This window comes from Pundamilia nyererei, unplaced genomic scaffold (genome assembly GCF_000239375.1).
Source record: "Pundamilia nyererei isolate P.nyererei 1_Seehausen unplaced genomic scaffold, PunNye1.0 scaffold00305, whole genome shotgun sequence".
Classification (NCBI taxonomy): Eukaryota; Metazoa; Chordata; class Actinopteri; order Cichliformes; family Cichlidae; genus Pundamilia; species Pundamilia nyererei.
In genome coordinates, this window is record NW_005187706.1 from 19,378 (window position 1) to 39,117 (window position 19,740).

Consider the following 19,740-nt stretch of genomic DNA (forward strand, 5'->3'; position numbering starts at 1 on the left):
AAGGGATCGCTGTATATTCAGCCTGTGAAGTTGGTTTAGAGAATGCATTGTGACTGAGATCAACCGTGAAAACCTACTTTTCTATGTTACTGTTGTCATCAGGTGGTATGGCCAAGAGAAGGACTACAACGTCCTAGTTATGGACCTGCTTGGACCCAGTCTGGAGGACCTGTTTAACTTCTGTTCTCGCCGCTTCACCATGAAAACTGTCCTTATGCTGGCAGACCAGGTATCCAGCTCATACACACCCACTTCTCTGCAGGCTTTTAAAAAAAGGGAACTAAGCAAAGGTTTATCTGTATCCTGCCTTCATATATAACCTGGAAACTTTTGTCCATTGTAGTAATTTGGTCACATTTAAAACACATTTTTATATCTTCAGATGATCAGCAGAATCGAGTATGTACACACAAAGAACTTCATCCACAGAGACATCAAACCAGATAACTTTCTCATGGGCATCGGCCGTCACTGTAACAAGGTAAGATATGCAGGACCAGTACATAAGTATGTCATATTCAAGGACTGTATAGACCTGTTGGAGGATAGTGATATGACAGGGGCCAGATATTATGAAGCAGTTTCAACATACGTCTTTCAGTTATATGGAATCACTGACGACTAGACTATACGGTCACATGAAGTTGGTTAATCAACTTGCTGAGTTAATCCAGGGTTTCACCTGCAGTTCACATGAAAGGGGTGTTGGCAGCATCCAGTTCATCTAAAAGGGGCTTTTTCATGGGTTACATGACTTTTCTTCCACATAAAGTGGAAGAAGGGGAAATGACTCTAATTTGTCGGCAGATCAAAGTTAAATGAATTTGAACAGGTGTTCTACTAGCTGCAGTTACAGCAGTGTAAAAGAGAAATATAGGAACATTTTATGCCTTTTCGAAATCAACAAATTAGTACGTGCACATTTCTGTGACAATGCAACACAGTGTGTGCTTCACTCAGTGGGTTTAGGTACAGTTCAATAAGTAGCATATGTATGCCCCCAGCATAGAATCCACATTGCTCTTAAAACATGCTGTGAATAAAAGAAACAGTGAAAACGGTGATTTTAAAATGAAACCCCCAACATAACCTGCTTTGGACACTTGTAGTTTTTATTCTGTCCCCGTTGTCTTTAAAGGGTTTGAGAGTAAAGTTTAAGAACAGAATTCAAACAGGAAGTGTCCTGTTTTAGGATCATGAATTAAAGGTAAATGAACAACCAAAGTGTTAGTGTTTGCTGCCAACGGGGGGAAAACACAGGATTAAAGTTGCATCTAAGAATTAGATCTATTACTGATACTCATCAGGGAAGCACCCTCCAACTCTCCATGCAGAGGTTACAGGAGTGGTGATGCTGTATTCTGCAGAATCAGTCAGTGGGCAGTGATTTCATACCTGTCGATGTCTAATCTGGAACATCTATAGCATGAGGCTATAGCAAGTTACACCTCTGTAAGTCAATCACCTTTTGTACTACAGAAAACCAGGACTAACCCTGAAGTCATCTGGATAAGCTGAAGTCCTGCTTCCTAATAGACACCTCTGGTAGTAAATGTATAGCTTTAGTAATCTCCTGATGGTGACGTCATCAACACAAACGTTTTGGTTTTCTGCTTTGATGCTTTGTGTAATGACTCCAGTCGGCACCATGGAAACATGAACCTCTCACTAAAACAGATCTGTAATAGAACTGTGGTGTGTCTAGGAGTGTGCTTGTGAATGTAAAAAACATAATGATGTTAAAACAATGCAGCCCCAAGTTTTTAAAGAACAGACGTCTGATACCAGCAGCAGTGAAGATGATGGTTTCATATTTTAACGTGGAGCCGCAGTCTGTCTACTTACAGTGTAGAGTAATAGATTTCACAGGGAAGTCAAAATTAATAAATTATTACATTATATGCACAAGACGGTGAGCGTAGGTGAAGGAAAGCATCCAAAACAGCAGCACTTGTTCCTGTAATCACAGTAAATCCCACACAGGGAAAAAGCTCAAAGTCACTCATTAAGCCACCTGCTCAATAAGCTGGGAGACAAAAACAAAACTAAACTTTGTAGCTGCTCACATCCGCAGCCAAAAGCCACAGACGCTACATTAAAATGTGCATATCGGTCAGATACGGAGTTTAAGCTGAAGAGAGCCGACCCACTTTCTGTTGCTGTGACACCTGCACCAAGCAGGGGGCAGTTTAAACGGTGAGGATTTTCACAAGACCATATTGATTTCAAGCCCTTCATAAAAATGTTTTAATTAAATGTAAAATAATATAAAATATTAATTTGTAATAATATATAAAAATGTTTTTTTTGCAGGCCAGTTATAAATGTACATGAGTCTGAACCAGTCACCTGCAGCAGTTTGGTAACTGAATTATTACCATCTACACCGGCAGAGAGGCTGTTTTCAGCAGCACACAGTGTTGCAGCAAAGCTCAGGGACAACTTCAGAATATGCTCACTTTTCTTCATTGCAGCCATCACATGTTCTTTTTCATTGTAGTTTTATTTATAGAGCACAAAATCTTTAAGGGCTTATCCTGCACACACAACCACATACACCTGAACACACAGTCTGTCATCCAGCAGATACAACACTGTTCCAACAGTGTTGTATCTGCATTTTTGCCTGAATGCAGTTAAACTTTGAGTTTCTAAAATGGAGAAACCTTCGTCATTTTCTGTTTTGGTTTTGGAAGACTGCAGATCAGGTGTGACTATTACTATAAATATTAGCAACTTTTCTTTTTGGTCTACTAGAAATGGAAAGGGACATGGTAATCTGTGTTATTGAACGGCAGGGTTTGGTGCCTTGGGCACAAGTATGAATTGTATTTTACAAGAGGGAACAAAGCCTTATTTCCCATTTCCAGCTTGAAGAAGTTCTCATTTAAACATCAGTCCTCCTGTTTTCTCTTATTAGGATTAAGAGGATTATGGATTAGGATTATGAGGGCTGAAAAATTCTCCCAACACACGCAAATTAAACTTGGCATGTGCAAGTCTGCATTTGTGAACATGTTCATGAGTCCCCGTCCCCATGTTGGGAATATTGGTTGAAGGTAGATTTAAATGGGCTTGAATCTCTAAATGCATCTGTGGGAAAAATTGGATACAAATTTGACACCTCTTTATAAAAGCTATTGCCATTAACCTTGAACCATCGTTGATCCCCAACATTATCATCCATGAACATAAGTAAATAAAGCTCTTATTTTGAAAATCGCTACTAACCAGCCAGCCCTGCTCGCATCCGTTTTGTTTCTTTGTAGTAATTGTTGTTTTGCTCTGGATCTGCTGTCAGCGGGAGGACTCATATTAACATTAACGTACAGTTGGTGGACATCTGGTTAATCTTGTGACCACACTCACCAAAACTGCAGTGCAGAACCAGGGTTACTGTTGCCAACTGTAGGTCCAGATAGGGACCTAACACCGTTTAGTGGTGTCAACATGAGCTTATCGCAACTGCAAGATGCAGTCGCAAAATGTTGAACACCTGTAAAGTCCAACATGAACGTGGACTGAATGTCAGCATGCTGAAGGAGCTTTGTGACTGGTGGGAATCAATTCTGAGTCTACTTCCTGAAGTTATTGTGTTTACTGGACATACCGGTCTGTTTTCCCAGATGTCCTTATCTACCAGTTAATGATGCTTCACTGTGGTAGTGTTGCTGAAATGCTTTCCTATTAAACCCCAGTTTCTCACAGAAATCCCTTAAAAATAACAGGCCTTGGAAGTATAGTTGTAAGTTTCATTTACTTGGTCGAATTTGTGACCTTGTTTTGTGGTAGTGTTAGTATCTAATGCATTTTGGGCCACTTAATAGTGTTAGTTTCTTTCATAATCTCTCTCTGTTACCAAATTCAAGTCTGCATGTCACCATGCCTGAGTGAGGTGACGACTGGTGTAGAGCCGGGGACTCATTTCCATCAGCATTGTGGTTTCCCTCAAAGCACCATTTGTAACTGGATAAATGTAATTGAACTTTGCCATACTGTTAAACTGTCTCTGTATCTGATTTTTGATATTGGGTTACAAATACTCCAAACATTTGCATAAATGCAACAACATAGGTTGACACGTTGCTTTAATTAACAACTTTTAAAGTTATAAGTTTAATAAAGTCACACTACAGCAGCAAAAATAACCTCTTCATAACTTAGCATGTGAACTTTGTCCAGGACGAGCTTTGTCACAGTGGGTGATGAGCAGCTGCTGAGAATGTGGGACAGATTTGTATTTTAGAGAAACAAATGGCTCAACAGTCTTCACATTGTCAGCATAAGCTACCCCCAGCTAATGATGTAGTTGAACAAAAGAAGAGGGGGGCTCTGCAAGCACACTGAATACATAACTGCACATACAGAAACGTGTAGAATTTATTCAAAAGAACAAATTTGTTTCAGTTCACAACTAGATTGGTGAAGTTGGATCGATGGTGTGACCTATGGTCGTGTTCGGCCGTAGGTCGTGTTCTAAAAAGAACACAAGATGCAAACACCGCCATTAAATTTCAGTTAAATAAAACTATTAGAAGATTTGAGTTAAAAGGGGATAATAATTCCATCCAGATGAGATGCTGACCACAGGCAAAAACAAATTCTGTTTGTTTTTTTGTTTTTCTTCTCATGAAAAAAATCTCTCCTGAGCTTAAATAGTTTGAGAACTAGGTTCCTGCTCAGCTTCTGTGGATGGTATGGCATGTCTCCATACACACAATCCACACAAAGCTTCTTGATGGATGATGAAGTAATGTTATCAGAGGTTTGTGGCCCCCCCCCATTTTTGTCCTATGTTAATCCTACCAAGCAGCCTTTTCCACCACACCGGTCCCTCCCTGTCTCCGTCCCATGCATTGAAGCTACATGAAAGAGCTCCTCGGGACAGACAGACGTCAGCCTTCACGCCCCATATAAAAACTGCTAACTGCACTGTGTCGGTGTTGTCTGTGCTTTTATCAACAGCTAATGAAAAAGCCAGATACCTCCCTCCGTGACGAATGTAAGATTGCCTGTAAATTTCCTCACTCACTCTGCTACTGTGTTTTGTTTTTTGACAAATTGATTTTTCATTATTTTTTTTAAGAAGTCTTATCTGGTTGGTGGATGCCTGGTCACAAAGCCTTGGCATGCACCGCTTCAAGAACACCGAGAAACTCTTTGAAGCACGGGCAGTGGCCACAGTAAAGCTGTTGGTGCTGTGTCCCTCTGGGCTGTAGCTTTGATGAACACATTCTGCTGAGGTTGCAGTCTGCCTTTAATTCTTTAACCACGTTTTGTTTTTGATGGAGACTAAAATGACTGATGTTTTTTCTTTTTAAAATACATGTGAAGGAATACAACGTATATCGACCTCCCTCACCACCGACACGCGCACAGCACAAGCTGTTTTGGTTTTTCTTCTTAAATAACAAATATTCATTTTCCTATTTCTCATTAAACAGCCTTCCTTCTGCATCGATTCTCCTTTTTCTGGAAATTCTGAGATGGTCACTAAACCCAGTGGTGTTGTAGAAACACTTTAATCTAGTGGCAGTTTGCTGTCTCTTCATGGGACGGCTTGCGTTTTGGGATATGTAGTTTATTGTCACTTTATGTATATTTGTATTGAATCTCTCGTGGCAGATTAGGCCCGCAGCCTGGTGTGTGACACAAGTGGTGTAGAGCACATAACACAGATCACAGGGAGGTGGTGCTAAAGCTGTGTCCACACTGGAAACAATTTGCTGTGCTTTGAATCGACAGCTGTTCAGTTGTGGACATTACAGGCCTCTGATACATTTAGTACCAGATCGAATGTTTTTCATAATCATTGATAGTCACTTGAGTGACTCATCTGGAAGTTGAGAAACGTTTATCTTGGGTCCCACGCTCGTGTATACTTATTAATATGATCAGTATTACCAACATTTAACTGTTAAGAGTTTGAGTTACCGTCACTTTGTCCCTGTCTTGCTCATTTTTTCTGCACTGCTTGCATGCAAGAAGTTAAAAGCTGCCGTAAACCAAAATTCTGAGTATTATGTTTGCTTTGCAGTTTTAGTCAAATTAAGGTGAAACTGAGCACTTGATGGGTTTTAATAGTGATAAAAGTAAAGCTTTTCATTAAGTTCAGGCGTTGTATTTATAAAGGTTTCCAGTGGAAATCCTAACATCTTTCCTTTTTAAGAACCTTGTTCAATTACTTGGAGCCTTTAACCTAAAAATTACAACTTTGTGTGTAGTTTGCTTTTGAATATTTTGTTTTCTTGACATGCAGAAAGTTCTTCCTAATATTGAAATATGCTGATGAGTTATAACTGCTAAAGAAATGAGAGTAAGAAGCTGGCCTGACAATTTTAAGGAAAGTAAGGCTTTGGGCCACTCCTTAATATGCAGCCACCCCACAGGCCCTGTGAATAAGAGTGCTGTCATTATGGAAACAACAAGTCCCAACAGGACAAAACATTTTCATCAAAAGAAAAAGGTTATTATTCAGGACAGTTTGGTATTCATTTAGGCACAGATTCTACTCAATGTGCAAACTATAGTCATGGATTTGTTTAATGCTTCTTTGTAGTCTAATCTGTGTCCACTTCACAAAGCAGAGCTGTGCTGAATTAGTATAGTGTTGTGCATGCGTGTACAGACCTTGCCATGTGAAGTATAATACTGATGAGGCACACCTAATGTTAGACCGAGGCTTCCTTTGCTTGGTCATGGCCCCAAAAATCCCAACATGAGTCATTTATGCCTGCGTTACTGGTGCGTACTGGTTTATGGCAAGGAAAGTGTCCAGTAAAAACACAAGTTACCTGTGTGGTGGGTATATTTTGTCAAAGATTGATTTTTAGCTTTGCTCTGTGTTTGCTGTGCTATGTGAATGCCCTGGGTAAACATTGCACCTCTATTGCTCTTCACTAATGCAAGTAAGCTTGAGTAGGCCAGTAACAGAACACTGGACGTCCTCATTCGCTGGCTTCTACCTCCCCTATTAAAGAGCTAAAATGACGCCGCATGCCCGTTATAAGAGCTGTCATATTTCATAGCAGATTTATGCAGTGTTGACCATTTAAAAAAAAAAAATACATTTTTAAAAAATTAGTATTTATGTGCTAGGAATGTCCAACTTGAATAGAACCAGATTTGGGGTTTGTTGTTTTTAGATCACCAAATCACAAACCACACATTAGCTTAGTCCCTCTGCTAGAGCCTTAAATCTTTGGTAAGGTTGCACTGTATCAGAGGAAATCTTGGGTGTTGGTTTCAGACTTTACAGGTGACTTATTAACCACTTTTGGTTTTGGTTTTTTGGCAATACTAACCTAACTGTAGAAAAGACATTAACCCATGAATTTGCTTTTTGTTTTTTACATGATTTATGTTAATATCAAATACTCTTCACCACTCGTCACTACCAGTTTACCAAAATCCCACTTGTGCCCAGGTCTTTAGTGAGATATGGCACTTGCTGTCTATTTCCCCCAAGTGTTTGTCAGACATCATACTGAAGCATCCATGTGTCCCATACTACACACACACTTTTGATCTGATCTTTCCATGGTTGTCCTGACAGAAGAAAACCATAATATGATTTCTTCTAGACAGGTGGCCAGAATGATCAAATCTGTAGCACGGTTATTTAAAGTGTATTTCTTATTTAGATCCAGCATCGCATGTACAAAAGCCAGTGCATATCCTAGCTCTACAGGACAGTGTTAGTTGTTAAAAGGAGAAAACAATGTGGGTACAAACAGAACTGCCTGTTGTACTCATGTTAACTGTAACTGAAGGTGGATGGAGGCTGTGTAATTTTGACCCCTGCCCCTCTACTGTCTGCCCTAGTGTTTAGACTCGTCAGTGGGGAAGAGGAAAAGAAGCTTGGCTGTTAGCTCTTCTCAGGATCCATCTTTCTCAGGATTAAACCAGGTGTGACCTTTACCACAACACCAGCTGCCTCACAACTGCAGTTGTCGCTTTGCAATCATATTTTACTACACTGGTTTAAAATGAATTAGCCCACCAGCACCCATCTTGCAGTTGCATAATGCCCAGCGTATGTACTCCATCTAACAGTGTGAATCTTGTTAGCATTGGCTAAGAAGTAGTTGTCATTGCCATGTAACAAAGACGCTGCATTCATCTAAATTATACACGAGTGCCTGATTGTCCTCATTGGCCTAAGAGGAAGTGAAATGACTTTATTTTTATTTTGTTTTAGCGATGAATCAAACCTAACTTTAATAACAAGAAGTCAGTGAGCTAACAGGAACAAACACTGGAGAAACAGCAGAATCATAGAATCTAATGTTCTGGTTGATTCTTGTTAAGTGTTTAATACTTTACCAGTACTGGTGGGTGGTGGGACTGACAGACCAGTGTGCACTGTGTAAGTCTATTTCACACAAAAGGAAAAATGGAAGTTTATTTCTTTCTCACCAATAAGACTGGTGTCTTTATGTGCCAGCAGGACAGCAGCAAATGCAAATCGCATTTAACGTGATTGACATACAGTGATAAACTGTTTGACCTGCTTTAGTGCCTCAATGTTGAGGCATTAAAGTTGCCTGGTTCTTATCCCCCTTTTTAAAGGTCGCTTATAGTTGCTGTGTTTGGTTTTCTAAGCCTAAACTGAAATCTTTCAATAAGAGACATTCAAAGTCTTACAGCTAAGCTGAGGCTGTGCGGGGGACATTATTGATATGTCATCCCAGTGAAGGTGAACTGCACGTGCGACCTCTGTAGAGTCCAGTTATCATGTCATGCTACCTGTAGTGACACTGACCATAGCCAAATATAAAAACTACTTTAAAAAAAGAAGCCTTATTGTTGTCCGTCTAGTGCATCGGTTAATTTCATTACCACCAACACAACCAATGTCAGAGGTCAGGGTTTTTCTGAAAATCCTGTCAATGCAATCAAGAAAGTTGCCTTGGATTTTCAAATTGATGCAATAAGTGTCTACTTAGGTCTGAGGGGTCGTCACCGGCAGTCACCAGTACTTTGTTTTTTGAGCAGTGTATCTGGTGCTTAAAACTCATATCAAATAATGACTATTTGTCAGTTGTGGAAAATAAAATGGGCCAGTATAGTGAACTGTAGGTGTGCTCACTCCAGTCTTGGAGTGAGTAGGATTTCTGTCTTGATAGGATTGCAGGTTTGGTCATGTTGTAACAGGGTGTTTGTGTGTGAACACTGTAGAGTTATGGCTGCAAGCCTAAATTACAGAGATGAGACACCTTAATTTGATTTTTTTTTTTTACCCCTTGACCATCTCACATTTGGGAGGGAGCTATTCATTTATTTATTTATCTCCCCCCCCGGTCATAAATGGCAGTATTATATTGGCTGTGAGTGTGCATCCAGTTGTAACTCCTGTTGTTGGAAATGTGTCTTCTCTGGACCCCTCAGCCGTAAAAGGTCAACGGGAATGTTGACGTCATGATGCTGGTTGTGCGGGCAGTTTGGATGCCTATGTTTGTGAATGTGACAGCTTGAGAGCGAGGTGACATAGGTACATAGATACCACAGGTGTATCGACTTAAAATCCCCCTACCAGTGACTTTGACCTCAAGGCCAAGGACGGAGGTCAAGTTTTCTGAACATTTTGTGAATGCCATAACTAGAGGAAGCCGCCTGGGATTTTCAAATTGATATCATTGGTGCCTCTGCTAAAACTCTTGGGCGAGTTTGAATCTCACCGACCTTGACTTGAAGATCAGAGGTCAAGTTTTCTGATTAAGTCGAGAGCCAGGCGACGTAACATTTTGACATTGCTAGCATAGATGTAACCTAATGAAGGTACTGATATTTTAAAGTGTTGTGATCAAGCCTTTATTTGACTTTGGGGGTTTTGTTTTTGTTTTGTTTTTTTTAATATTTAGCATTTAAGGGTGGGGATGTTTTTTTGGTTTGGTGTTTTTGTTTTTTAAAAGAAATTCTAATAAAGCAAAAATACATCGGAAAGTTTTTGGGTTTTTTTGACAAATGTTATGCAGTTAAACGATTACATATTGCAGTTTCTAAAATGGAGAATGGGCAGAAGTGTCCGATTACTTTTAAGTAACAAGTAAGATTACTCTTCCAAAAAAGTAATTAGATTACTGTTACTTTCCCATAAGCACACCGCATTACTAAACCGTCGTGATTTTATTTGTGAGAGTGTCTCATGACGATGGCGTAAGCGCGTGTGATGTGTGCAAGAGAGTACGACCATGCAGCGTTTAAAGCGTGGACGCACTGACAGTACTTTGAGTTTGATTCTGTAAAAACTGACAAACATCTGCATGGTAGAGGTGGGAATCACCATATATCCCACGATGCGATATTATCACGATATTTAACTCACGATACGATATTATTGCGAAATTTAAAAATATTTTGTGATATTCAGATTCTGTACATAAAGGTAAACTTGATCAATATTCATTTTATCTAATAACAAAGTCTCACACTCAGTCGTTCTCTCATCTCAGTCAGTTTTATTGTTGACAAACTGAACGGTTTGTATTACAGTCTAGTCCAACTCAACTGAATGCAACCATCTGGTACAATTACAGCTATTCTGAACTATGCAATATGAAAACTATGCAGCCCCTTCAGCAACTGAAGAATTTGAAAGTAAATTAAAACAAAATATAATTTTACATTAAATAAAAGTTTTAAACTTAATTAAAATAAAACATGTCTTAAATTAAAATAAGTAAGCTGTCATGTTTATTGCTGCCATAAAACAAGTTAAACACATTTGGACAGTGAAGGAATGTCAGGATTCTTGCTCAGAAAAAGGATCAACGTGCTCTGAAGTCAGAGCACAAAAACCTTTTTTGTAACAAAATATCGATTTGTGCTGTCCCTGTATCGATACATTATTAGCAAACAAAATATCACGATACTACACAGAATCGATTTTTTCCCCACCCCTACTGCATGGGAAGAAATGAAACTTCAAATCTGAGCGAGCACCGAGCTCGCCGGTTGTCAAAAACTGATTTCCGGTATTTCCGTGTGTTTACTTATATTGGTAAATAGACTTTACTGAACAGGATTTACAAAGACGTTACATATAAAATTGCCTGTTTTTCAAGTATCTTTACAAATCTTGTGTTATTGTACCGACATTATAATCGATCCGGTCCTTTTTGGCCACTTAAAATATGTTTACAACATAACTGTTGTATTGGTTGCGGGGTTTTTTTCTGCTGCCCTCTTGGCCAGATTACTCTTAAAGAAGACAGTTTTATTGTCAACTGGATTTTTTTTTTATGTATAAAGGAAATATAAAAGTCACTGCTAAAAACTGATTGTAGTTTCTACCTTTGCAGCTCAGTATGACTTGATATCTGCGTAAAGTTATAAGATTAAAACAAGTTTAACTAAATGTTATGTGATTATGCAGACAAAAAACTGGGCTCAAAGGTCTGTTGCTTTATTACGTATTCAGGTTGTGTATCATGTTTTTAAAAAGTAATAAAGTAACTAATTTTGAAAAATAATCAGTGAAGTAATGGATTACTGATTACATCTTCAAGAAAGTAATCAGTATCTAATTACTTCTGTTAAGTAACATGACCAACACTAATGGAGATTAATGAGCAGTTTGTTCATTTTTTCATATTTATTATTGCTCATTTAATAAGACTGGATACTCTTTATCCAGTTACTTACCTGGTTACTTAATCAATGGAATACCAGATTATTACAGTAATCAGTGGCAGCTGTAATTCAGTGTGTGCCGTCATCTGTACAGCACAGTGGACATACTGCCATGCTTTGTGTTTCAGCCAGTAACGTTGGTAAAATTTGGTAATAGTGTGAATGCAGAGGACTGCGTGAGATTTTGGACCAATGCCATGTGGAAAGTTTCTAGCTTTAGTTTTAAACATGACAGTGATTGCAAAGACACTTTGAGGTAAAGGCATATCTGATAAGGGGGTACCCCCAAAATAAAACAGTGGAACTGTGAACCCAGGCTGCATTATTATTGAAGCCAGGTGGTGTCATATTGAGAGAGTGGAACAAAAGACGGCTCGCCTCCAAATGAAGCTCTGCCAGTCGTCCCAACTTTAAATATTACCAAAAGCTTTAGGCTGTGTTGATGATTAAGGGTGCTCACTACCAAATACACTCTGAAGCTTGTTAACTTGTTTTGTTGTTTTGTTTGTCCAGGTATTAGTTGCATGTGTCAATAAATCACTGCACCCATTTACGCAACAAAGAATAAATGACAGCTTTTTCCAGACTTTTGCACAGTGCTGGAAACGCAAACTAGAGAATCAGTAGTCGAGTAATAGATCGATTATCAAAATGGCTTTTTACAGTCATTTAAGACATTTACCTGAGACTAGTGTCAGTTCATATAAATGAATCGTAATGTTCCAGAACAAGAGTGCAGTGCCCCCACCCTCCAAGCACACTCCGCTCAGCAGACACCCGTACGCTTCTGCATATCGACACCATCACAGGGTTACGTTCATCGTTGAGTAATGTTAGCATTTGTTTTACAGAAGGACAAAAAGGATGATATTAATGAAAGAACTCTTTGTTCGTCGGTAACCGACAACTAACTAGTCTTCTGTCCCTCTCCATCAGTTGTTCCTTATTGACTTTGGTTTGGCAAAGAAGTACAGAGACAACCGAACACGACAACACATCCCATACAGAGAAGACAAGAACCTGACTGGCACGGCACGCTATGCTTCCATCAACGCGCACCTGGGCATCGAGCAGAGGTCTGTGCAAACATCTGATAGACAAAGGACATTATAGGTTACTTTTTTTCCAACAGTGTTAAAAATCAAGCCAATTTTTTAAAAAAATGGGCTTTTTTCTGGTTTGCATTGTATCTTTCTCTTCGTAATACTGCCACAGCAACCATTTCTAAGAGAACGAAAAATAATGAATATTTTGACGGTGTCAGGGAAACACTAATGCACTCGTTGTGTACTCAATGAACACTTTTGTTGTCTTCAGTCGCCGTGATGATATGGAGTCACTAGGCTACGTGCTGATGTACTTCAACAGAACCAGTCTGCCATGGCAGGGATTAAAGGTATGTCGCTGCCTTTGACACACTGCAGGCAAAGACGGTAGTTTTGTTTGTGCTGGACGTGTGGTAGACAAACTACAGACGCAGCACACCATGATGCTTTGTGGTATCGCTCACTAGCATGAGTTAGAGATGCACTGATTGTAACTTCTCTCTGGCTCAGACGCAGTGCACCTGTAGCCTGAGTGCATTTAGTGTAACAGTGGGTTGTGGCGTAAACATGCTGTTTGTATTTTTGTGTTGTCCAGGCTGCCACAAAGAAGCAGAAGTATGAAAAGATTTCAGAAAAGAAGATGTCCACCCCAGTTGAGGTCCTCTGTAAGGTAAAAACACTTTAACCCCACAACACCAAGAGTTTGAGACCTACATGTTCAGTGTGCCCACACAGAGAGAAACCTAAATAGACTGTACAAGGATGCCAGAGCTAGCAAAAAGAACACTTTGAATTTTACATGTAACATTAGTCAGGCCAATAAACCCTTCAGTTTAAAAAGTCTAATGAAAATGGCCTTTTCTTGCAGTTATGTCACATCTTACAGGGTTAAACAGACACCATGATCAAAGCAGTGCACACTCAGTTGTATGAATGCATATTTCCAGGGTTTCCCAGCAGAATTTGCCATGTATCTAAACTACTGCCGTGGCTTGCGCTTTGAGGAGGCTCCAGACTACATGTATCTGCGCCAGCTGTTTCGCATCCTCTTCAGGTGAACACACGTGTCCAACTTTCTGTACATGGCTGTCAGTTTTGGGGTCGTCAGCTTTGAGAGCTAAATGCAGTTTCCAGTAGTTAACCCCAACACGTGCTTTTACTACATTGCCATTGCTGATCCATTAGCTAATCTTTTGTATGCAATTGCAAACTTTTAGTACAGACGGATTTGTATGCGTTTGAATAAACTAAACTGTTTCTTTCCTACAAAATAATTTTAAACTGTTCAATGTTAACGTTGGTATATTATTTCTGTGTGTGTGTTTTAAGGACTCTGAACCACCAGTATGACTACACATTTGACTGGACCATGCTGAAACAGAAAGCCGCTCAGCAGGGGGCCTCCTCCGGGGGCCAGGGCCAGCAGGCACAAACCCCCACAGGCAAGCAAACTGACAAACCCAAGCCTAACATGAAAGGTTAGTAGCAAACAGCCAAGTGACGTTTTTTACAGGCGCCAATAGCTCAGCATTATATTCAGGACTTTTAGATACTGGGTTTATTTTGTTTGTTTGTTTTATTGTTTTGTTTTATTATTAGAATTCCCTATTCCATGCCCCAGTGCCCCTGGAGAACAAACAAGCACCAAATTGGAAATGTACAGCAAAAAGGATATTGTTGCTGAAATAAAGTCAAGCCACATTATAAGCCTGAGGCACAATAATATTAATGATAATAATAATATTGGAAAAGAGAGAAAGATTTAATTGGAAGCAAAGACGTCCTTGGGGAATTTGACTACTAACTTTGCTGTCATGCTATTCTGTCCTTTTTGGGGGTTGGACTACAGGCTTTCTCTGCTGTCGCAATGTTTTAATACTGACCAACTATCATTCTTGATTCTTCTGCAGTCGCTAACATTTCCTATCCAAATGAAAATGCTGAACATGTTGTCTCTTGCTGCTCCATGTTACATGATTGAGATGGTTACACTGTATGGCAATGGCAGCTGTAGGCTGCTGCTGCGTTTGTGTGTAAAAACATTTTTGTACACATTTGACAAATTGAATAACATCAACAAATAGCAACATATCAGGAATTTCAAAAGTGGCTGCATCAGATGTTTTTGCTGCAGCGCCCTGTTTAACAGGGATTTCTCTGCCTCTATCTACATAAAGATGCAAAGGGAACACACGTGCACATATGTACACACAGAGACGTGTGTGCACATGTGTGTACTGTTTGAATGTCAGAGCTTGACATCATTCAAAGTTGTATGTATTTATTTACTGATTATAAGGCTGTAAATTCTGCCCAATACTGACTGTAAATGATGTGCCTTTTGTCTTTAACTTCTTCTAAACCCAGATCACTCAAATGCATCATTGTGACAGCAGCATCACGTGGCCCAGTTTGCATTAGAACCCATTTTGGCCCCACCAGACTTGAGGCTGTGACAGTCTTGCTGTAGCAGGACCTCGTGGCAGCACACATATGACCACGAGCATGTTCTTTTGTTGCTCTGTAGTGAAAAATGGCTTTGAGAATAAGACCAGTCTAGAAGGCTCGCAGCATTTAATATCTATCAAGTGATCAGTGTGTTCGTCTGTTGATCTTGTGCTCAACGTTTTGCACACCATAATCTACATGTCATAGTTGGTTGCAGTCACCAGAGGGCAGCTGCTCTCATGCAGTGCTGTTTGTGATGCTACTTTAGTTTAGCTTGTGCTACAGAGAAGACCTGGACAGAGTCATCAGGCTATTGCACAGCCATGTGCCATGTTCCTGCAGGCACAGGAAGAACATGCAAACTCCACACAGAGCTGAACAGCCACACGCAGTTTGTTGCAACAAAGTGGTCCATGTACGCCGGCATATAGAGTACTGACATGTCTGTCTGTGGGTGACATGTTGTGGTTCAGGTGAGATGCAATATGTCACCATTTAAAGTAGTTTAGTTTACAGCATGGTTCGATGTAACATTGGCACGCACATGTTGTGCATGTGCACTACCGTCAAGTTTTGGAGCACCCCAGTTTTAGGACGCTGGTTTAGCTCAGCGGGCGACCACGTGCCATACGGCTGAGAGCGGCCGGCCCGGGTTCGAGTCCGACCCACAGCCCTTTCTGCCCCCGCTTTCCTGTCCTTTCTTCACTAAATAAAATATATATGTTGTTGTTTTTTAAAGAGCAACCCCAAATTTTCCAGTTATTTGTTGCAATTAAAGTCCAGTGAAGAACTTGAAATGGTGCAAAGGACAGTGGTGAACTGCCAGAGGTTTAAAAGAAGGTAAGGTTGCCTAAGACTGGAAACTGCATTTCAGAATTATTCAAAAGCCTTTTTCAGGGAGCACAAAATGTGTTAACAATTTAAAGCTTCTCTGCATCAATGGAGGTTCAAGCCTTGAGAGCTGGTGCTACTAATGCCTACATGAACCTAGTTAGTCAGAACCTCCTCAGGAAAAAGAACAAGATGGTGAGCTTGGAAACACGGAGCGTCCAGCACAGTCTCCAGACTTGAACCCCGTCCATTTACAAACTCATGACAGAAAGAAAGATGTTCAGAAAAACAACATTTAAATAAAAAAGCACAATGCTGCTTCTGTTTACAGTGTCTCTGACACTCGACCAAACAGCAAATACAAAGATTAAATAAAAAGTCTGTTAACATTCAAAATGTCTCTTCCAGCCATCATTAAAGGAAACAAACTCAGATGTTAAGTCTTTTGTGTGATTTGGCATCTCAAATAAACAAGTATCTGTGTTAATACTGAAACAGGAAGGTGAAATATTCCCTCCAAACAAAACGTCTAAATTCTAAATGCACAAGTCAGTCCGTGCGTGATTACATCGCTCCGCCCATCAGAAAGTCTGTGCCTGCGTCCGTATCGCCTGTCGTCTTTTATTGGACTGACAATTGTCGGTTGGAATATTTTTACACATCGCCCAACTTTAGTCTATAAATCGATTCCATGATTTCTTTTTTAACTCCAGTTTCTTTCATACAGTGAGACATTAAACTGCGTCATTTTCAATAAAAACTGCAAACACTGGGGTGTTCTAAAACTTTGGTAGTGCACATCGGTGAGCTCACCAAGTGCTGCTAAATATCCTACATTAAATGTATGATGGGAACGCTACATGTAGTTAGAATTTCTGGGTTTTGTAGTTGTGTTGGTATAGTGCGGGCTGTATGGTTAAACACGCTCGTGTTACCTGTGTAGTCTCACACTAGTTGAGAGTATTGATGTTGTTTCAGTAACTCTAGTTTGAAATGAAACCGCAGGGAGCTTGATGGACTTTCCTGGGGAATCCCAAAAGGTCGATGCTGTTCGTCTGGGCCTTTTCAGAGTTGCTCACCTGGATGGCTGAGCATGCAACAAGACGTTTGTAGGGAACCTTCTAGGGAACTAGCGCTGTAGGACACTGATACACCTCCTGTGTTCTACACCTGTGTGCTGGTTGTAGTTCTTTGCTGCTGGCCTTTTGCTTTCACTGCGCTACATGCTTCCCTCGCTGGTGTGGGTGTTCAGTTTGTCCATCTCTGCTCCTGAACAACTGTGGTAATGATGCTTCTGTCTGTCTCCAGGTTTTTGAGGGGTCTGCTCTGAGCAGAGCTCCTGAAGTGTTGGTGACCAGGACTAATAAGTCTCCCTTCCTGGATAAGCGACAAACAAGAAAGTCTTTCCTTCCATCATAACTGTCTATGTAATGGAAATATATAGATTTACACACACCTTTGTCAGCTGTGTTATCTATATATTCATATATGTGTATATATAATAAACCCTCCACTCTGGAAGATTTTTTTTTTTTTTTGGGCTTTTGGTTTTTTTAGGATGTGGAGGCTGTAGCCCCCCCTCCCCAACACACATGCCCTCCCCCATCCATCCTTCTGTCTCTGTTCTCCTCAGTGATGACTTTGTTTCTTTGGAAACTGAAGTTGAGATCAACTGACCATTTTTCTGTTTTTCCTCTCCCAGTAGAAACATCTCAAAGCATCTCTTCTCTTCCCATTCAGTTATTTCACTCCCTCCTTTTACCAAATGTTAAACATGTAAGCCTACAACCTGTTCTCCCTTTTGTTTCTTATATAATTGAATGACACACCCCTGGATGTTATTTACTAAAAAAAATCAAATGTTGATTTTTTTCTTCTGGTTTTGTTTTCCTATGGTGATTAGGAGTTTGCCTGTTAATAAGCAGTGGATGGCAGTCAATGGTAGAATGATACTCCGGCTCTCTCCCTCTCTAGAGCTCTGAATGATAAATCTGTTGTTAAATCTTCTCCATAAATGCCAATAAAAATATTACATAACTCAGAGCAAGCACAAGTTCTTATCAGCCACCTTCACATGAAAACTGTGTAGAAAGCACCAGCCAGGCATGAATGTGAGCGTCTGTTGCTTGGTGTTTGTTTTCCCCAGCAGGCAGCACCATAACGAAATCATGTTCACCGGAATATTCGGGATATTCACATGGTATTAAAATCCCCCTTCTGTTCTTTAGTATACCAACGTGAGTTTTAACTTACTGTTTTGTTTTTTCCCTTTTTTCGGGCTTTAGGTTCAGTGTGCTGCATCATGAGACCAAACTGTTTAAAGCACCGTCTCAAGATTGAGTCCAAGTTATCACACGTATACCAGTCGCTTGTTAGGTGTATAAAGAACACTGGGAAACAGTTTTTCTTGCTCAGAGATGTCCTTTATTATAAAGATTCAGTGATTATAAAATATATGGTTGTCTTTGATTATTTTTTCTTCTTTTTTGTTTCCAACGGTGGAAAAAGCTTCTCGTCATCATTGAGTCTTATACACTGTACACCGATTAGCACTGTAGCCTCGTACCCAACATTCGACCAAACCACTTATTTCTGAATAAATGTTGAGACGCTTTTGGGTTTTGATTTAGATTTTTTGTTCTTAAGAATGATTTAGATCAGAAAGACTGGATGACCTGCAAAGGTTGAAACTGGGTGTATTTGAAGGCATGTCTCCTGTCGTGCTGTTAATGTAGAAACTATTCATTTATTAACAGTAATATTTAAGTCCAACCTGACTGCATCAAACTAAATTGATCGTCTGTGCCTCACCTTGCTACTGTTAGCATGTGACTCTGGAACAACCAGCCTTGTTGTTGGGGATGTGACCTGTACAGAAACACAGTGAGCTAAACTGCAACTTGTGACGCAGAGCACGAATTATAGTTCAAGTTAAGGACGGAAACGCTCGCACCGAGATGGACCCTGAATACAGATCAAACTAATGTGAATGTTGGACACGAACCTGACGGCAGCACCGCTGCTGCAAAGCAACAGTGTGCACAACACACGGTGCTCTGTAGTTTGCGTTATATGAATGTGAGCTGTTGCACACTGTTCAAAACCTGCAGGAAAACCAGCACAAATGATGTGCAAGTTTGCACATTTGTATCATTTAGTGTAAGCAGTTTCCACTGAATGTTTGGATGTGTGTGAGATCCTACTGCAGCTGTTGGCTCGACTTGATGTCTCTGTTTGGGGTCCAGCTGAAACAAAACACAACACAACTTTGCAGTTTGCATAACACGGCAGTACAAACCATGAACGTCTGCACAATCGCCACCAAATATGTGGAATCCTGGTGACAGGAGAGCAGATCCATAAATACCGACGTGTCTCCATCCTTTGCATGCTCCATACAGAGGTTGTGTTTTACAGGCGACCTCCATCAGCCCCCAACAGTCAAACAAGCTTAGTTTCCAATGAGCCGTTATTCCTGGAGAGCAGAGCAGGTAACTCGGTACGATGGGCAAAGTATAAACACGAGTGGACGTCCCAGCAACAGTCTGATGTGCCTGTTGGTGGTTCCTCGGCTGTTTTTGTAACAACTTGTGACTTAACCTGGAAATCACTGATATTTTGCACAGTGGGTGTGTCTAGTGTACTGCACACCCACAGCTGTCCTGACGTAGGTTTGACATACCAACACAAAGTGTTTATTTGAACTCCAAACCTTAAGTGACGCTAAATCTAAGAGTAGTTCTGTTGCCTGACCAAAATGTAACCGAAGAACCTTGAAAAG

At 40.2% G+C, this 19,740-nt stretch overlaps 1 protein-coding gene across 4 annotated transcripts in view; it reads left to right on the forward strand.

Annotated features, from left to right (window-relative positions):
- csnk1a1 (casein kinase 1, alpha 1) overlaps positions 1–18,413 on the forward strand; it is a 28,877-nt gene extending 10,464 nt beyond the window's left edge. The window contains exons 3-11 of one of the 4 annotated variants that reach the window (XM_005751266.1): positions 103–229; positions 383–481; positions 7,825–7,908; positions 12,571–12,710; positions 12,952–13,030; positions 13,276–13,350; positions 13,628–13,734; positions 14,010–14,158; positions 17,268–18,413. In XM_005751266.1, coding sequence (XP_005751323.1) covers positions 103–229; positions 383–481; positions 7,825–7,908; positions 12,571–12,710; positions 12,952–13,030; positions 13,276–13,350; positions 13,628–13,734; positions 14,010–14,158; positions 17,268–17,275 — 868 coding nt within the window. In that variant the 3' untranslated portion in view covers positions 17,276–18,413. Of the gene's footprint in view, positions 1–102; positions 230–382; positions 482–7,824; positions 7,909–12,570; positions 12,711–12,951; positions 13,031–13,275; positions 13,351–13,627; positions 13,735–14,009; positions 14,164–17,267 lie in introns of those variants that run through there. The other 3 variants (XM_005751268.1, XM_005751269.1, XM_005751267.1) reach the window with 3 other exon arrangements.
- Positions 18,414–19,740: the final 1,327 nt, after the last annotated feature.